The sequence below is a fragment of the Corvus hawaiiensis genome, chromosome 1 (assembly GCF_020740725.1).
Source record: "Corvus hawaiiensis isolate bCorHaw1 chromosome 1, bCorHaw1.pri.cur, whole genome shotgun sequence".
NCBI lineage: Eukaryota > Metazoa > Chordata > Aves > Passeriformes > Corvidae > Corvus > Corvus hawaiiensis.
The window spans coordinates 4,513,557-4,533,127 of NC_063213.1; the positions used below are offsets into that span (position 1 = coordinate 4,513,557).

The 19,571-nt window shown below is 48.4% G+C and overlaps 1 protein-coding gene across 1 annotated transcript; it reads left to right on the top strand.

Annotated features, from left to right (window-relative positions):
• Positions 1-608: 608 nt before the first annotated feature.
• On the top strand, positions 609-19,062 carry LOC125331842 (cryptochrome DASH-like). Its single transcript, XM_048316248.1, has 14 exons — positions 609-708; positions 821-993; positions 2,127-2,220; positions 2,515-2,645; positions 3,652-3,800; positions 4,759-4,847; positions 6,878-6,951; positions 8,597-8,686; positions 10,743-10,822; positions 12,069-12,128; positions 13,163-13,320; positions 16,159-16,278; positions 17,262-17,438; positions 18,647-19,062. Exons 1-14 carry the CDS (start codon positions 643-645, stop codon positions 18,752-18,754), a joined length of 1,569 nt encoding a protein of 522 aa, XP_048172205.1. The 5' UTR covers positions 609-642; the 3' UTR covers positions 18,755-19,062.
• The last annotated feature ends 509 nt before the right edge of the window (positions 19,063-19,571 follow it).

Consider the following 19,571-nt stretch of genomic DNA (forward strand, 5'->3'; position numbering starts at 1 on the left):
ATAGACTAGGGCAAAGCCTTTTCACTTCTGCCACTTCTGTCAGTGCTGAGAACCAAATACATTAATTATTGCTAATCTACAGCTCACTTTTTGTCGGTCAGCAGGTGACCAGCTCACTGCAAAGCTGGTTCCTGTGCTAGTGGCCACCACATCCCAGCCTTGGCATTTAAAGGGTAAGCACCGATCAACGCGATCAGAGCAGGGGGAGGCTCGGTGTCACCGATCTCTGCAGAGGGTCGCTGTCACCGTGGCTGAGCCTCAGCACGACGGGGCCGCGCTGCAGCGCGGAGCGAGGCGGTTCCCTGATGCTGCTGAGTGAAAGATGAAGAGATTTAAAAAGATAAAGAGGTTAAAAAAAACCCCAGCAATAAGTGTGACCGGCCGGGGCAGGGCTCTGGTGAGACGCAGGGGGACCCCGAACCGAGGGAATCGACCTCGTCCCCGTCCTGCTGCCCTCCAGGGATGCTGGATACGACTTGCCCGTCCCACGGGGAAGCGCTGGGGGCGGACGCGGGGATCCGGAGGCAGCACGGCTCCTCCCCGGCGGGGCGGGATGAGGGGCCGGGCAGGGGGAGGACTGAGCCGGACCGGAGGAGGACTGAGCCGGGCCGGGGGAGGTGGGAGAGGCCACGCCGAGGGACCATGTCCGGGACAGCGGGCACGGCCATCTGCCTGCTGCGCTGTGACCTGCGCGCCCACGACAACCAGGTAGGGACCGCCGGGGGTTTCTGTAGGAATAACCGCGCTGTTGGGCAGGATGGGGAGGGATTCTCCCTGCATCCTGCCCCGGGAGCTCTCACGGCCCCCTCCTTGTTTCCAGGTGCTCCACTGGGCTCAGCACAACGCGGATTTCGTGATTCCCCTCTACTGCTTCGACCCGCGGCACTACCTGGGCACTCACTGGCACGGCTTCCCGAAGACGGGACCCCACAGGCTCAGGTTTCTGCTGGAAAGTGTGAAGGATCTGAGGGAAACGCTCAAGAAAAAAGGAAGGTAGTTGAGAAAGCACCGTGCAAAATGACACATGTATTCCTATTTTCCTTCTCTTTTTCAACACATACCCGTGCTGTGACTCGGGTCATGTCGGGTACTCTGGGCTCTGATGGTGGCTTATTTCAGAGAGGCACAGCCTTTCCATTAGGTACAGTAGGGTCCCATGTGTAGCCCCTGTTCAGGTGACCTGCTGTGGTCACCTGCACGGGGAACAAAGAGCCATCCAGGCTTTGTGCCATGTGGGTTTTGCTTTCTGGAACTCAGATACCCCAGAGGAGTGTCAGCCTTAAGTGCTTTGCCCAGAGTGCTGACAGTGGGGAACACGAAAGGCAGACTTTTGAGATGTGGGCAGTTACAGTAGCCACTGTAACCTGGGGTCTTCCTTGTCCCTGGAGAGTTTTCCCTGGGAACTGGCTTGAGACAAACCAGCATGGATCCTGGCTTCTGAGACTGGACAGTCATATTTGCTTTTGCCCTGTCCCACTAAACCCAGTCTCTAGGTTACTATGTGGGAAGGAGGTCTTCAGATATCCTAGTTTATGATGCCTTTAGAAGCGTAATTGGGGTAGACCAGGGCCTGAAGAATCCATTACCAGATGTTATCTGGCTTTGCAGAGCAAAAGATCACAGAGTCATAGAATAGTTTGGGTTGGAAGGGACTTTAAAGGCCATCTAGTCCAACCCCCTGCAGTGAGCAGGGACATCTTCAGCCATGTCAGGCTCAGAGCTCCATTCAGTCTGACCTTGAATATTTCCAGGGGTGGGGCCCCCACCACCTCTCAGGGAAACTTGGGCGAGATGCATCAGTCAGCTCTTGAATCTCTTTAGCTGTGAGGATGAACTGATTCACTTTTAGGTAACAGCCTGGCTTTGTGCCCAGTTATCCTTTCTAAGGCATCCAGAGTGGCAGAAATGTGTCTGACACAAACTAAGCCCCAGAGGCTTATAATCTCGGTTCAGGGGCTCCTAAAAAATGCAGGCTGGTCAAATCCTGTCTGTCTGCCCCCACACACTGTCTGTGCTTTGCAGAAAACTAGAACACAAGTGCCTGCCAGGGATGGGACGAGGGCCTCTTTGTACACGTAAATAACAATAACATCAAACATATTTCAGGCCAATATTTTGTATTTTAGTACCCTGGTTGTGAGGAAGGGGAAGCCAGAAGATGTGGTCCGTGATCTGATTACTCAGCTGGGCTCTGTCAGCGCTGTGGTTTTCCACGAAGAGGTAAGGGAAATACTCGAGTGACACAGTTAAAATTATGCCATGAAGGTTTCTTCCACAACCAAGTGGTGATGCAGATCCTGTGTGTTCAGAGCCTTGCTTGGCTGTGGTGATGTTAACCTTGGGGAAACTGAGTAGTTCCGGAGATGGGGACTCCCTGAGAGGGAGTCCTCGATGGGGCAAAGGGATGAAGGTAGGGTGGGGAAGCATGAGGAGGGCAAGAGCAGGGACCAGGGTCAGTGTGCATGTGGGAACTGCATCTGTGCAGCCCTGGCCTCACTCTTTTTTTCTCTCTAGGCCACGCAGGAGGAGCTGGATGTGGAGAAGGGGCTGTGCCAAGTGTGTGGTCAGCACGGGGTGAAGATTCAGACATTCTGGGGGTCCACTCTTTATCATCGGGATGATCTTCCCTTCAGGCCTATTGACAGGTGAGCTGCTCCACGGTATCACCCCTCCACCCCTCCATTTGTTTCTCACTCAGGAGGGCTCCCAGTCATCTGGTCCCACAGGGAAAGGACCTATTAGTCCATCTATTTGTGCTCTTATGGAACACTGCTGTCATGCTCAGGCATACAAAGGGGAAGTGGCACATTCGTCCTCCTGCACTCTTTTGTGCCTCAGTGTGTATAAAGCCAAGGTGTGTGTTTGACCATTCAAATTATGGGACTGAAAAAGACCTCTAAGATCATCAAGTCAAACCATTAACTATGCCAAGCCCACCACAAAACCATGTCCTTCAGTGCCACATGCACCCATCTTTTAAATCCCTTTGGCAGTGGTGACTCCCCCACTTCCCTGGACACCTCGTTCCAGCCTGACCACCCTTTCTGTGAAGAAACTTTTCCAAATATTCAATCTAAACTTCCCCTGGAGCATCTTCGTAGAATGATAGAAAGGTTTGGGTTGGAAGGGACCTAAGATTGTTTACTTCCAACCCCCCCCTTTGTGGGTACTCTTCACGGCTCCCTCAGTAGTCACTTGAGGTGCAGTTGATGGAGTTGAGTGATTCATGATACTCTCTAGAAAATGTATAAAATAAGGGCAGACAAGTCAGGCCATGAAAATGCCTGTTTTTCTCCTTTGACTGAAAAGGCACCAGGAGGATGTAGATTTTTTTACACTGAGATCAGCTGTGTTAATCAGAAGTTAGGTGAGTTAAATCAGGATCTCATGGATTTCCCCATCAGGGCACACCTTAGATTGAAAAGGCACAATTTGCATCAGAAGCAGAAAGATACTGGGCAAAGGACTGAGCTGCTGGTGGCTGTTATCCCCGGGGGCATCTGCCTCTATTGTGCCTGGCAGTGTACAAACAGGCATCACAAACTTGAGAGGACATCCCGGAATGCTAATCCTCCTCCTGAGGAGGGGGGGTGTGTGTGGAGGAGCCAGGGCAGCCGCCCTGCAGTGAGCTGGCTGCTCCTATTTGTGCAGGTTACCTGATGTCTACACCCACTTCCGAAAAGCGCTGGAATCCCAGGCCAAGGTCCGGCCAACCCTGCGGATGGCAGATCAGCTAAAGCCCCTGGCTCCAGGGCTGGAAGAAGGGAGTATCCCTACAATGGAGGATTTCGGGCAGAAGGGTGAGAAAACTTAATTTGGGAGTTGCTCTAATAAAATCCTGCTTAGATTCTGTTCTTAAAAATATCCTACTTAGGTCTGTTTTTAACAATGGGGTTTACAAAATAAATTATTTCCTGCTGCTCCAGATACCCAGATGTTCAGCCAGGATGAAGTAGGTACCTGTACTGGCTGCACTTGAGCTCTGGTGGTTAATACAAACCCAGCATCTCGCACTGCACATTATATTTTGTCACAGAAAAGACGTCTCCTTGTAAAGATGCAGAGGCACCTAGTGCTCAAGAGATGCATGAAAGATGTTCCCTAAGGATGATTGGGTTATCATGGCCCTTTCAGTCTGGGAGGTGCTGCAGAAGCATCTGTCTCTAGTTGCAGGGTTAGTCAGATATTTGTCCTCACACTGAAAGAGAGTAGGTTTAGATTAGATGTGAGGAAGAAATTCTTCCCTGTGAGGGTGGTGAGGCCCTGGCACAGGTTGCTCAGAGAAGTTGTGGATGTGCCATCCCTGGAACTGTCCAAGGCCAGGTTGGACGGGGCTTAGAGCACTCTGGGATAGTGGAAGGTGTCCCTGCCATGGCAGGGGGTTGGAACTGGATGATCTTTAATGTCCCTTCCAACTCAAACCATTCTGTGATTCTGTGATTCTATGATACGTCTCTTACTGAGAACCAAAACACAAGAGGCAGTGGTTGCCCTTCAAGCTGTAACTAAGCCTCAGTTCAGTCACACTGCAAACAAAGGTAAAATCCGTGTGGAGGAGCTGCCCTGCAGCTGGGTAGGAAACATCCTCTTAGTGATTTTTAATATGTTTGGTGTGACCCTTATTGTAAAGGAAGACCACACAATCTTTTATGCTCCCAAAGCACACATTCCCACTGCTGAGCATCCCTAGGTTTTAAGCTGCCTGCTTTTGAGTTGCTTTCCCAAGAGGTAACAAGGTGATGGTGTTTTCTGTGGCAGATCCTGTGACTGACCCCCGAACAGCCTTCCCCTGCAGTGGAGGAGAGACCCAGGCTTTAATGAGACTGCAATATTATTTTTGGGACACGGTAACTCTTATATTTCCTTGCCTACATCCTCCCCCTTGTACACACGGCTGTGCAAGTGGGTGAGGCTGCAATTTCACTTCCTAATAGTATTTCCTTAGCTCCCCTATAAAACTTCACAAAGGAGAGAATTAGCATTATTTCAGTTTTTCAGAGAGACAAACTAGACCAAAAAGAAGTCATCTGGGACTGGAGAATGTAAGCCAAATACTTAGGAACCTAGTTTACTGGCCATCCCTCTGAAGTATTTTTTTCCATTAACTTCTGGGACTTGGGACGAAATTTTTTAGCTGCTTTACCTTGATTTGCTCCTTCAATGCTCATGTCCCACATCATCAGCAATGTAGTTCCTCTGTTTTGGAGGAGTGAAAAGTGGCCCGAAAGGCTGGAATTGCAACTGGGGTGAGGAACAACCAACCCAAGATCTGCCTGCAGTTACAAATAGCAGGAGGTTTCTGTAGTTTGGTTTAAAAACTTGCAGCTAATAATGACAGCTACTGTTTGTTTCCTTGCTTTGGTGGAGTGAAGCTCCTGCTGATTGCATTTTGTCAGACAGTTTTTGAACTTCTTTCTGGTCTAGTTTGAGAAACTGTCTTAAATTTGCCTTGTCTGAATTGAAAAGACACGTGTGCTGATTTCCAACAGCATCAGACCCCAAGCAGCTTTGTGGATAAAGGAGGGAGCACCTCTCCAGCTGAGATGAGTTAAAAGTGTGGCGTTCCCAGTGCCTCACTGGGATAGCCTCAGGGCATCCTTTCAGCTGTGTTCCTGCATTCCTTTGCTTTTGGGGGAGCATTGTCCTGGTTTAACCCCATGAGGCAGCTCAGCCCTACAGCAGCTGCTGCCTCAGTCCCTGCCAGTGGGATGGAGGAGATTCAGAAGGATTAAAGTGAGAGAAGTCATGTGTTGAGGTAAAGGCCATTTAATAGGGAAAGCAAAAGCTGCGTGTGCAGGCAGAGTGAAGTAAGGGTTCATTTAATACTTTCCCACCAGTGGGCAGGTGTTCAGCCATCCCTGGGAAAGCAGGGCTCCATCACAGTTACTTGGGAAGACAAATGGCATCACTCCAGACGTCCTCACTTCCAGCTTTATATGCTGGGCATGACATCATATGGTCTAGAATACCCCTTGGGCCAGCTGGGGTCATCTGTCCCAGCTGTGTCCTTTTCCAAATCCTTGTCCACCCCCAGCCTACTCAGGGTGGGGTGGTGAGAGAAGCAGAAGAGGCCTTGAGGCTGTGTGAGCTCTGCTCAGCAGTAAGGAAAACATTGGTGTGCTATCAGCACTGTTTTCAGCACAAATCCAAAACAGCCCCAGAGTAGCTACAGTGAAGAAAATTAACTCCATCCCAGCCAAAATGAGTACCAGTGTGTGTAGCTTCTGCTCTTGGTCAAGCATTAATATAATCAGAACTGGAAAACCTGTTCCTTCTTTTTTTGTAATGCAAATATTGTCTACCCCAGGGAGTTTAGCACTTGTAACCTGGGCAGCAAAGGAGATCAAGGGGAGATTGGTCTTTCCTCTGTACGGCAGTACAGAGTGGAATGCTCAGAACACGGAAGATCTGCATCCTGCTGTAAATGTGTGGAGCCCAGAAAGAACAGCAGTCAGGCTTCCTGCAGCTGAGTGCTGGGTGCTGTCAGACTGGTTCTATAACCCCCAAACAAGCAGCTACTTGGACAAGGGAGCCTGCTGCCAGTTCCAGTGGTGCTTTTCAGTGGATTACTGATCCAGAGTCAGATGGGAATGGGCAGGGAGCAGCACAGCCAGGTGCACAGTGCTTGTAGAAAGAAACGTGCTATAGGCTGAACGGGGAGCACAGCTTGTGACACACATCCCAGAGCTCTAATGGAAACTGCTGGCCTGATTAATCCCTGTGTGCTGGAGGCAGGAGTTGGGCAGCTGTGCAATCCTTGCAGGCAGCCATGAGAGGGAGCCCAGCCCTGCCAGATTGCTCTGGCTCCAGAAGGAAAGAAAACATTTAGCAGGTTGCTTGTAAAGTATTAAAACCTTTTGTTCTTTTGCTCTCACAGAACCTGGTTGCATCTTACAAGGAGACTCGGAATGGGCTGGTGGGAATGGATTACTCAACCAAATTCGCACCATGGTAAAGATTTTTGTTGAGACTGGAAAATCCTTGTCTGCTCTCATCCCAAACTGATGTTACCTGTCTGCTGGGTGCTGCTGGGCATGGGTAGGGATCTAGGTGTAGTTCCTTTGGCCCTTTTTGTTGTGGTAGAGCAGCTCTGAGGCTGCACTTGCCTGGAACTGCTGCAGCGAGGCAGAACTGTGCCAGGAGCTGGGTGTGCTGGGAGCACCGGTGTGGACAGGGAGCAGGAGGGACTCACCATTTGCCTTTGGCTTTGTGCTGCTTTGTGTGGGAAGGGAAAGGCAGGGAAGCAACCCAGCTTCAGTGTGTTGGTAGGGCTGTAGCAGAACTCAGCCTAATCCTGGTTTCCTGAATTCCTGGCGAATCACCCCACCTCACTGCCATTCTCCTTCTGTGGGGTGAAGAGACACTTCTGATTATTCCTGTTGGAAAGGATCTTTTGTTCGGGTAAATATGTTGATTTTTCATTAGGGGGTTTAGTTCCAGGTGCTAGAAGGGGCAGAGTTAATTCCAGACTGGAACTGCAGCAGCAGAACACAGTTTGGCCTAAGCTGAGAGCATCTGGATTCTCCCAACAGAATTGCAATGAGAACCAAATTTCTGAGGCTGTCACGGGTCAGGATTTCTTGTTTCCAGCAAGCTTTGTGCTTTGATGGTTGCAGTGGATGGCTCCATCTGGTGGCACTTTGGGATCCTAGGACTGCTGGCCCTGTGGAAGTTTGTTATTTGTGGCCTCCACTTGAGTTTTTCCGAGCTGGCCATTTGCCCAGAGCAGCCAGTCCTGATCTGCCTGCCCCAAAATGTTCCTTTGTCACATAATCAAAATCAGAGCAGTTCAGGCTGCAGCCAGTCATTCCCATCTCATACTGGCCATTAGAGCTGGTCAACAATTAAGGAAAAACTCTTCAAGGCCTTTCTTCCTGTTTTCCACAATTCATTAGAACACCCAGTGTTTCCACAAGCTGTAGTGGAAATGGCAGTAAAATGCATTTCTAGGTAAATCAAGGTAAAGGTTGTTCCTTATCGCCCTGTGTGATGGGGTTGGAGTCTGCAAGTTCTTTCCTGTCTTGCAACTGCACTGATTTGGAACAAATGGAAGGAGCCCAGTGGGTTGAAATGCCAGAGCAGGGTTTGATTCCCTAGTTTTCCTGCCAGGGCTCTGATTTTCAGCAGTCACTTGCCTTCTGTGGTTGCTCAAACGAGACCCTGAGGTTCTGCAGGAAAAGGAGCCCTGAACTTATGGTAAGGAGATTTGTGGTAAAAGGACAGGTAGGACAGGTAATACAGAGGTTGGCATTTGAGATCCTTTTCTGGGTTTGGCACTGGGTTTGTTAAATCATTTCGGCAAAACTTGTCAAACTTGTGTAAAATAATTTCTCTCCATAGCTTGGGGACTCCTGTAGCAGTCATACCCCAGGAAGGGGAGGATTTTGATTCTTTGAAGAGAATTCTCTCTCTTGAAGAGTTGCAGGGAAGTTACAACTTGAGTAAAGCTGTTTGGGAAGTCAGGGTCAGAACTGCAAAACAAGAAAAGCTTTTTAGACAACAACTCTAGACACAAAATTGCCCCTCTCCTCCCTCTGAGCTGACATCAAGCTGTGAGTCCTGCATGGCATTCAGGACATCATTCCTCTGCTTTCAGGCTGGCACTGGGCTGCATCTCACCTCGGTACATCTATGAGCAGATCCAGAAGTATGAGAGAGAGAGAACAGCAAATCAGAGCACATACTGGTATGTCTGTGCACCATCAGCATGGCTTATTTTCTCTGAAAAGGAACCTGGCATTTCACGCACAGGAGGGTGATTTGTTAACTCTTTTAATAATTAATATTTGTTTTTCCTGTGCCTGCTGGCTGGTTCCTCTTGGTTGCACTGTAGTTCTCTTTCAGTATGGATTTATTAGTCTGTCTTTGACACCCAGGGGCTTTAGGCACTTTGTAAGTAAAGATTATGAATGCCAGTTGTCATTATTATTGCTGGGAAACCATGGTGCAAGATTTTTGAAAACAAGCTCAGCAAATCAGCACCATCCATCTCTGTGTTGTTATTACGGGCTGAATGAGAAGGAAGAATAATTTACAGATTAAAGCCAAAGGGTTTCTCATGCCAAGGATATGAGCCCAAAAGTCTCAGTGACTGTGTGACTTGTACAAATCTCACAGTGTTTGAAGGTCCCATGGCCACAAGTCCAGCAAGTGGCCCCATGTTTGCTCAGCTGCCTGGCCATGACCACCACGCCAGAGCAGAGGGGAAGAGGGCACAGGGAATTGGGTTTAATGCATCCCACCTTGCCACCCATGCTCTTCCTCGCCTCTCCACTGCCTGCTGTCCTGCCTGCAGGTTCTCCTGGGGGAATCTGGGGATGGTTGAACTCAGTTTATCCATCCCTGGGCTGGCCTCGAACTTGCTCAGATCTGCCCAGACACTGTGAATCAGAACCTGGAACTCTAATAGAGAAACAGGTTCATGTTAGAGCCTGGCCTAACACGAGACCTGGATGGGAAAAATCCTAAACCGTAATGTCTGTGCAAACTGGAACTAAATATTCATTTTGGTTTGTTATGTTTGCAACATGTCAAACAGCACAGTGGTTGGTGAAGAACAGGCAAAACACTGCCAACCATTCTAGCCAGAATGCTCAGTTTCATTAAAATTCAAATGACAGATAAAATATCAACACCCATGAAGTGTATGTTTGGGTTTTTTTTACTTCAAAGACAATTAAGAGAGGAAAGATTTCAAAAAATGAACATACTCCTGTTTTCCATGTAACAGTCAACCAGCCTGCTGGCAGCTGGCATGCCATGGTGATTTTAGCATTTTAAAGTGCTCAGGAATTATGAAAATGAAGCTGTCAAACTCCCAAGAAGTCAATTGTACAATGAAGTACAGGTGGCTGCACATGAGGGACTCATTGAACTTCAGTATTATGACATTACTTTTTAAGATTTGAACAGTGTCCTGTTCAGGTTGGACATGAGGAGGAGTTTCTTCACAGACAGGGTGATTAGACATTGGAATGGGCTTCCCAGGGAGGTGGTGGAGTCACTGTCCCTGGAGGTGTTTAAGGAAAGACTGGACTCAGTGCCATGGACACAGTGGTGTTTGGTCACAGATGGGTCTGGATGATCTCAGAGGTCTTTTCCAACCTAACTGATTCCCTAATTCTGTTCAGTAACCAGATTTTCCAGAAGGATCTTGTCAGCCTAAAAATCAGCTGAACAGAATGCTTCCCATATGGCAGAGAGCTGAAGCAGGCCTCTGAGGCTGATGTGCCATCATTTCATAAGAAACGCTTTTTATATAAAAGTTTTTATATAAAACTGTCTATTTTCCGTCGGCCTAGCACCTGATCTCAGGGGCTGGAGCACTGTCAACCAGTTTCGAAAGGTGTCTTAGAGTCCCTTGCAAAGGTTATTGCTTAAATCAATGCAAAGCTCTTAGGAATGTGCTGATGTGCTCGTTCCTGCGGAAGTGTGAAGCTGAGTCAGGCCCTCGCCCTGGAGGATTACATCCCACTAGGGATGGAGGAGGAGCACGTTTCCTGAAACTCTGCTCCTGCACACGAGCTAAGGAGAGCTTCCCAAGTGATTCATGCAGAGTTTGCCTTCCCTGTAATCCAGGTAAGTAGGCTTGGAGAAAGAACTGGTGTCATGGGGAAGGTCCCTGAAATCGCTTGTCATGAATAAACCTCGAGGTGTTAATGATGGGTTGTATGGAAGCGAAATCCCAATTCAGGAGTCATATCTGACCCACAGTGAAATGCAGAGATGGCTTTGTGTTTCAGGGTCCTGTTTGAGCTGCTGTGGAGGGATTACTTTCGGTTTGTGGCCCTGAAGTACGGCAGAAGGATTTTCTCATTAAGAGGTGTGTATGGATCACCACACTGAGAGGGGAAAGGTACTCTCTTACAACAGGGAAAGTAAGAGAAGAGGCTGTTGGCATTAAGTTGTACAAATGTTCTTCTCATAGTGCTTGTGTCACCACCCTGGGATGCTGCTGGGGACTCTCTGTTAGCACAGAAGTGCCTCAGCACCACGGTGCTGGACACCAAGCCCCAAATCTAATTAGATATGGGGAGTATTATTGACACATGTCCATGGGAAACAGCAGCACAATGAGAGTGAAGATGCTGTTTCCAGAGACATTCCACCTTTAAGTAGAATCCAGGCTTCAGGCTTGCCCAAGTTCCCCAGAGGACCTGGGATAGAGCAGGAACTGAGCCAGCAGGAGGAATCCCAAGAAACCAGATATTGCACTACATAGGAACCAGAATGAGATTCAGCTCCAGCCCCAGTGACAGGAGTGTGCATGTGAAATGGGGGTCTGAACACTCAGTGCAATAACAAATACCCAGTCCATATGTTGGAAGATGCTTGTGCTGGGTGAGCTGTTCTGCAGCTGATGCTGCACTGGCTTAGATGCCCCAGGGCAGCCTGCCTCGCATCCAGCTGTGGCTGCAGAGGGACACGTCTCCCTCAGGGCCTGTGTCACATCTGCCAGGCCTGTGTGGCTGTTCTGATGGCACTGGATGCCAGTAGTGAGCCTAATCTTGAATGGTTGTAGCTAGAGCTGAGTTGTCCCTGCTGCCTCTGCTCCACTGCACTGAAGGCTGTAATTGCCAGTGGATCCTGCAAACATTAAATCATCCCCCTCATCTGTTCCCATCCCACTGCAGGGGCAAAATCTTACCTGGGGCTTCTGCCAGGTAATTCTGTGTTTAGTACCTGCTACAGAAATGGATTTCACAAAAATATTGTCCTGGAGTAAAGCTGAAAAAGAAAATACCAGCGTAAGCCAGAGCACATCTCCGTCCACTTGTGAGGTCTGAGTCATTTTAATTTAAAAAAAAAAAGGCAAACACCAGCAAAACAAACAGTCAAAATCCACTAGAACTTGAGCACCCTCTGTGTGCAAAAGACACCCCTTTGCAATACTTGAGGGGAGGAATGGATCACCTCTAAACCTGTGCAGAAGGTTTGTTTGTCACGGCACTGAGCAGCTGAGTTTCACCCTCATGCCTTGTGTCCACCAAGCACCCCTGGCTGTGTTGTTGTATGAGGAACTGACTGTCAGTGTTTCTTCATCAGCAGGTCATTATTTTCCTCCACAGGGCTTCAAAGTAAAGAGATCCCCTGGAAAAAGGACCTTCAGCTCTTCGACTGTTGGAAAGGTCAGTAGAAACCGCAGGTTTGGCTGGGTGTGTTTTGTTTTCCACGTGTCTGTTGGGGCTCACACATGCCCCACACTGACTCTGGTCTCTGTAGGGGACCTGCCAGCATGGTCAGGGCTGGCATTTAAACTGGCATCACCAGGGATGAATGTGTGTGGCTTCCCTTCCCAGACTGAGCACCGTACAGGAGCAGCTCACAGGGTTACCCTGCTTTGTGAGGTGCACTGCAGGTAGATTTTCCTGCCCAGGAGGGAGTGTTTGTGACCTGCTGGTCCCTTCTGTTTAGTCACACAGAGGCTGACCAGCCCTTCTTATCAATGTTAGATTGCCAAACCTGCTATGTTTGGTTCTGTTTGCTTTTGGTTACAAGGTTACAACAGATTTAGACTAAATCTCATCTTTTGTAATCCCACAGCCTTTTCTTTAGCTTTTATAACTTTGTTGTTGTAACATGAATAGCAAGCATAATACCTCAAAATTTGGAGGGACTGACAGATTAAAGTATCAGAATCGGTGAAATGCACACCTCTGTATCTTTTTTCATGTTAATGCCATGTGTACCCATTTGCACACAGGATAAAATAAATCATCCAGGCACAATAAATCTTTTCCTTAACAACAGACAAACTCTACTTTTCAGGTACTAACCCTAGGGGATTTGTCCAGTACATCCTCTGTTAGTCACCTGTCAAGAATCTTTCTGTTCTTGGCCCATCTCACTATTGCCTACATATTTATTTTACTCTGCAAAATTCCCTGCAACACACCCGATTCTTTATCCAGTCTGAGATTTTTCTGTACCTGTTTTATTTTTTCCTAGCCAAAGCTTCTCCTCAACTTAATTTTCAGTATGGTATCCCATTTAATTTCCAGTGGATCTTAGTGCCTGCACTCCAGCTAAACCACACTGAAATCTCTCCCTGCCACTGTGCACTGGCACTGTCTTGGAAATGGCTGTGAATACATGACCACAGGCTGGTTTATGAGTGCCCAAAAACATCCTGTTATCCCAGTGCTGTCTTTTGTCTCTGCAGAGGGCAAAACTGGGGTTCCTTTTGTGGATGCCAACATGCGGGAGCTGAGTGCCACGGGCTTCATGTCGAACAGAGGGCGGCAGAACGTCGCCAGCTTCCTCACCAAGTACCTGGGGCTGGACTGGAGGATGGGGGCAGAATGGTTCGAATACCTGCTGGTAAGATTGGTCCCTTTGTGTACCTGGAGTTTAATGGCAGGCAGGAGGACAGCCCTGATTAGTAAGAAAGGATACAGGTGATGATCAGTAATTTTCAGGCTGATACAAGACCATGTATATACTCTGCAGGGTATGAACTTCCCAAAGCTTGCATAAGTAAAGGGAATTTTGCCACAGTGAAGCTGCCATCAACCAAGATGTAGCTAGGAAGTTTGCAGTAAAAGTGTTGATCCTCTGTGTAGGGTTTTAGCCAGAGATCCATCGCACTGGAGAAAACATTCAAACATAAATTAACAATGCTCTGTTTTGCTCACCCCAGAGGCTGGGGAGGAGGGGAGCCCAGAAATAGAAGATAAAAAGAAATGTGTGCTGGCACAGTGTCTGTGCATTGATAGCTGTGGACAGAGAAGCCATCTAGTCAAGAACAGGCAAGTAGGAACAATAGCTGGATCAGCTTCCAGGGAGCTCCACCCTGGCTGCAGGCATCCTCCTTCATTCTGGGGTGTTACAGGCCTCCCTGCCAAGTGGAGCACCAATTGCTCTCTCATATATCAATCAGCAGCTGTGTGAGCTCAGTTGAATGGCTGGGTCACTTCTCCAACCTCAGTCCCCATAGATTCTCATGGCACTGACTGAAAAAGGCCAAACACATCAGCCTCACATTAAAGGTCTTATCTGTGGGATACAGGAGGCTACTGGCAATCAGAAAATTTTCCACTCATTCAGAGTGCTGGAGAGACAGAACAAGGCAACTGGGCTTTCTGTTATCTACAGTTAAAAGAGACCTTTTGTGTGACTGTAATTTTTTTTTAACTTCCTTGGTGCTGGGCTCTGACATGGCTTCGGCTGCAGGAGGAAACTCTGGGTGCTCTCCCACACCAGTGCCATGAGCAGCAGTGGGCTTGCACAAGAACACAGTGCAGGACTTCAGGATCCTCCAGAAAGGGCTTTTGGTAGCTCCATGCAGTGATGCTTTTCCAGATAAGAGCAAGAGCCTTCCACAAGTCTGTCCTATTCCACAAATGAGGAAGACCTGGAAGGTCTCACACTAGAAGGATGCTCCCTGTGTTATCTACATTTATTCCTAAGGACATGAATGCTACCAGCCTTGCTGGAAGCAGGATTTAGCACTCTGCACTTGCCCTTTCACCTCAGGGAGCCCCAGATGCTGATGGTTGGTGTGGCACAGGCTGGTCCCTGTGCCCATCTGTCCCATTCTTTCTGCTTGTGTCACACAGCTCTGTCACTGTGGCCTGGTGACAGAGCAGCACACAGGAGACATCGGCTTAGTGGGGAAGACATAGCTGTAGAAGGGTAGAGGCCAGTACAAAGCTGAAACTGTCTCACTTGCCTCTAAAAAAAGGAAAGCAATGCCTATTTCATCTCCAGTACTGCCAGCAAAGGCCCACAAGTGTATGTGTGTGCCATCCACACCAGACAGGCAGGGAAACTGAGGCACAAGCCCTCTGCAACCCTCTGGAGCCAGGGGAAAGGCCAGAGACCACTGGTGTCCTGAACTGAGAATATCTCAGCTCTGACTTCATTGATCTCATTTGCAGGGTCAGGCCCCAAGGAAAGGCAGAGAAACAAACAGAAGAGAATGCCAGGAAGGGCCAAGGCTGAGGGGGAAATGAGCCTGCCTTCTCCAGGCCCCCTTGGATTTGCCCTCGCCTCCCACACACACTTCCCTGCATGTTAATCACACAGTCAGGCCTCCGATGGCATCTTTCTTCCTCTCCTTATCTCACCAGCTGGAGGAAGTGAGCTGGGAAGGGGAAGCCTGGTGCACAGGGAGCAGAGCTGGCTGCTGCTCACCCTGACCCCAGCACTCACTGGCTCTGCAGAGAAAGGGCAGCTTGACAGAGCCCATTCCCTGAGCCTTCTGCCATCCTGGTGCATTGAGCTCCTCGCTCCAAGGAGTGGCTGAGGTATTGGAAACACCTCTGTGTGGACTGGTTGCTGCTGTGGCTGCAGTAAAGGGAGAAGAGAACCGCAGTGAAACAGCTCCTTCTGCCACAGCTGCTGCTTTTGCAGCACAGACACCCCTAGGAATGCTCAGAGATCCCACACCCTCCTTGCTATCACTTCACTTCCCTCCTGAGCTGGGTTTGAATTGTCCTACAACTGGAAAACTTCTGGTGTTGAATTTATGCCACCCTGCCCAGCTGAAGAGCATTCAGATGGGATCATGTTCTGCTCTCATTTGTGCCTGTTCCAAAAGTCCTGCTCCATTTTATATAAGCATCCTTGAGAGCTTTTTATTTGTTTAGATGAGGAATAACTTGACAATGGGAAAAAACTGCAGTGTTTGTATCGTTTGCATTGTCATATACACTGTGTGGTTTGTCTGCCCAGTCTGAGTTAGACTTCTCTCCAAACTGCCTAGTAGGACCTGCAGAGATGATTTTGCCAGTGTGTGGTATCTGGGTAACTGGTCAGGAAGGATTTTCTCTCACATTTGAATACTTCCTTTTGGAATATGAGCATTCAAAAGCTAGGGCTACTTGTGAAGTCTGCCAGATGATGGCAGAAAGAGAAGGATTTTCTTTAAAAGAAAGAACACTGAGACAGAGACTTTGTTTGGACTTTTATCTGTCTCATCGACCTAAGGATCACGAATTGAAGTAGCCTGGGAAGCCAATCCCAGCTGTAAGAAGCAGCCAGGCAGGTCCTTTTCTGAGCCAGATGCCTGTACCTACCGTGGAGACCTCTGACCACTCCAGTCTGGCTGGAGTGAATCCCATTCAAGGAATTTTCCTCTTGAGCTAAAGGATGGATGAGAAGATTCACCAAGGGCCAGCCCAGCTCTTCTGACTGTTTTCTCCCTGTGTTCTCAAGGTGGATTACGATGTTTGTAGCAATTATGGCAACTGGTTATACAGCGCTGGCATTGGCACGGACCCACGGGACAACAGGAAGTTTAACATGATCAAACAAGGCCTGGATTACGATGGGAATGTAAGTCTTGCTTGGCTGTTTTACAGGGATGAGTGAGTGAAGGACGTGGTGTTTTCAGGCAGCAGAGGAGATCAATGTGTTGTGTAGATAGAAAACCAGTTCTTGTGTGTCCTGGCCAACAGTCAGGCAGGTTCCTTGTTGTGTACTGGAAGATGTGACTTTAACAACCTGCTGCTGTCCCCAGGGAGGCTGGAGCTCCCCATACCCTTCCTGGTCAGTGTGTTTAGTGTTTCATCACCATTTTTTTCGAGTCACAGCTACATCCCATCAGGACCTCACACAGATGCTTTCCTGAGCACGGAGCAGCTTCTTGGAGAACTCAGGAGTTACCAGAGAGACAGAATTGCTCCTTGAGAGGTGCTGAAGAGTAGATTAAACCTGTGACTCCTCTGACTATCCTCTCTTAAATGCTGGGAGCAGAAAAATTGCCCTTTGCATGTGTTTAGCCAGTGTTTTACACACTGGATTACCTGTTTCCATACTATTCTTTAGCTTCATGTCAGGCTGTGCTGTTGCCTTTGGCACTGTAGCTGGCAGGATTTAACAAGAAATCAGAAATTAGTCCTAGTAGAGGACATAGCAGTAAAGTTAATAGGAGAGATTCAGGAACACAAGAGTCTGCAGCTGAGCTAGTCATCCTAATTTCCTTCAGTCACTGGAAACTTCTTGGGAGTGACTTAAGTTCAGGATGTCCCAAACAGGACAGGTGAACAGTGCTGAAAATTCACCTCTGCCTCCCTCCTCTGCTTGCAGAGTGAGCCTGGGAGAAGAACTCCAGCATCCAGGTCTCTCTTTAGGCACTAGTTCTGGGTAGAGGGTTTAGCAGGAGGGGCTAAGGCTTGTCAGAGATAACTGATGCTGTACACCACCAGCTTCTCTACGTGGAAATCCAGCTCCTCTCTTTCCCATTGAGAAAGAGCCTTGCTGGGAAGCACTTGCACATTGTTACTGAATGGATCCTGTCCCACTGGTTCTGTTTGCAGGGGGATTACATCCGGCTGTGGGTGCCAGAACTGCAGGGCATAAAGGGAGCAGACATCCACACCCCCTGGGTATTGAGCAGTGCTGCTCTCTCCCAGACAGGAGTAACTCTAGGCGAGTCCTACCCACGGCCAGTGGTGACAGCCCCAGAGTGGAGCCGACACATCCCCCAGAGGCCTGTGAGTACTGGGAAGGCTGAGACGGGGTGGGAGGGCTCCAGGGGGCTGCTCTGCATCAGTCTCTGTGAGTTCTGCTCTTCTTTCTCAGGTGTAAAGGGAAAAAAGTTGTTTTAATGCAAGGTCACATTACATCACAGCAGGGACTATGCAGCCAGGGTTATTTAGTTCTGTCTGTCCTGCCTGCTGTGGTGAAGGAGGCAAATTTTAGCTGCTTCTCTCTCCCTTGTATAGTCAGCAGGGCTTAGCCAGAGCATGTCCTTCAGAGCATCCTTCCTTGCCCTGGCAGTCCCACCCGAGGGCTGGGGTTTCTCCAAGGCCTCCAGTGGCCTGACCACTGCCCAGTGCAGATGGACAGAAGGGAGCCATCCCCCTGTTCTTTCTCTGTTCAGGAGTTGGAAGTAAAAGCAACCAACTTCCTGTTTGAGTGTGTCCAAACTGGAGTCAGCAAGACCTGTAAATATGGAGGCTGCTCCTTGCACTTTGCTTTTTGGGTGTATCTCCCCTTTAGAATGGGGGCAGAACGAGATGTTGATCCTGCAACATGTCAAGGCTTTTATCTGCTGCCTGGGATGCTGTTCTTAGAGGAGATGGGTATGGAAGGAAATGGATGTAACCAGTGGTTGTGTATTACAAGGAGTTTTCAGCATTTTGCCTTTCTCCCGTGCATCCATCCTCCTTCCTCCTGAGTGAGGATACTTTGTGGAGGCTCAAATTTAGGTGTTGTACCAAGTTGGTGACAAATGAAGCATGTCCCCATTTCAGGTTTTAATCCCAAGGTACAGTACCAAATTTTTTGGCCAGATTCCTTTGCCATGAGTGGAAAGTTTTGTGGAAGCAAAGCCTTCTGCTTCATCCATGCTGTTGGAGGGTCTGGATTAGTGACTTCCTGGGATCAGAGAAAGGCCTTTATGCAAGAGCCCCTTGGTGAGACACTGGTTTGAGGCAGTGATGAAACTTTAAGCCAAAAAGCTTCTCCATTAGGCAAAAGTTTAATTTTGATCAACTTTCCCAGCTCACCTTACCAGAAAACCCTGGTTTCCTAAATCCCAGCCTAGAGCAGTGCCTGTCAAGCCCTTCTGCCTTTTTTATGAACTTGGGAGGCAGAAGTTCCACCTGCATGTTCTTCGTGCGTGTCAGCACTGCTTTGTGACCAGATTCACTCTGCAGCATCAGTAAATATCTCGCTGTTCCTCTGTCATTTGTCACAGGGAGGAAGTCCCCATCCCAGGGGCAGGAGGGGACCTGCACAGGTGCCAGCGCAGCACAAAGACAGAGGGATAGATTTTTACTTCTCTTGCAAGAAAGATGCTTGCTGAAGGCTGGAAGAGCACTCAGCAAGAGGTTTTTCTGCTGAGGGTGCCTGGATAATGGTTAATCACCTTGAACAAGCCAAAGATAGAGGACTGGCATGGTAAAGTAAGTCAGGATCTGCCCGTCTGGTGTTCCCAGGGACACTCGCTGGATGTGGGTATTTGCAGGTTGTGTAGCACCTCTCCTTACAAGCTGGAGCCGTGGTTTATGTGGCAGGTGTTCAGTCAGAACTGAAAGTTCTTATGCTAATTTTTCATGTTTTAAAGTTTTAAACCCACCAATCATTGTACAATTAAAAGTTTTGCTACTGGAATATTTTATCTTCCTCATTTCCACAGAGCTCCATAGACAGAGACTGCAAAGGATGTTCTTTTACTGTGTCTCCTGCAGCACTTTGGAGAAAGAGTATGTTCCTCCTGAAAACTTCCTTGGAGTACCCTGTTGTACCTTGCAGTACCCTGTTGTTTTTGGTAGCAGCCTGGAAGCTGAAAAATGTTCAGTTCATAGCCAAGAATTGTGTTTTGTACTCAGCATCAAAACCAGTTTGAAATGGATCCCTAACCATTTTTAGGACTTTATTTTTATGCAGAATGTTGTACTTGCTGGAAGAGTTTGGGAATTTGGAGATGGTCATATCTGTGCTGTCATGGAGCATTGTCATCTGAGGGCAGCCCAGATCTGAACACTTTGACCACCAAAGATGGGACGTGGTTCTGGATTTATTACTACTAGAGATCCATTGGGCCTGTTTTGTAAAGAATAACTGTAATACTGTAAAAACTCTGAATGCTCTGGGTTGACGCGTTCAGATCTTGATGAGAA

Coding starts and splice junctions, on each gene's coding strand:
- LOC125331842 (XM_048316248.1), top strand. CDS start 643: ATGTCCGGGACAGCGGGCACGGCCATCTGCCTGCTGCGCTGTGACCTG. Junction 12,129..13,162: donor GCTCTTCGACTGTTGGAAAG/GTCAGTAGAAAC, acceptor TTGTCTCTGCAG/AGGGCAAAACTGGGGTTCCT. Junction 17,439..18,646: donor GACACATCCCCCAGAGGCCT/GTGAGTACTGGG, acceptor CATTTGTCACAG/GGAGGAAGTCCCCATCCCAG.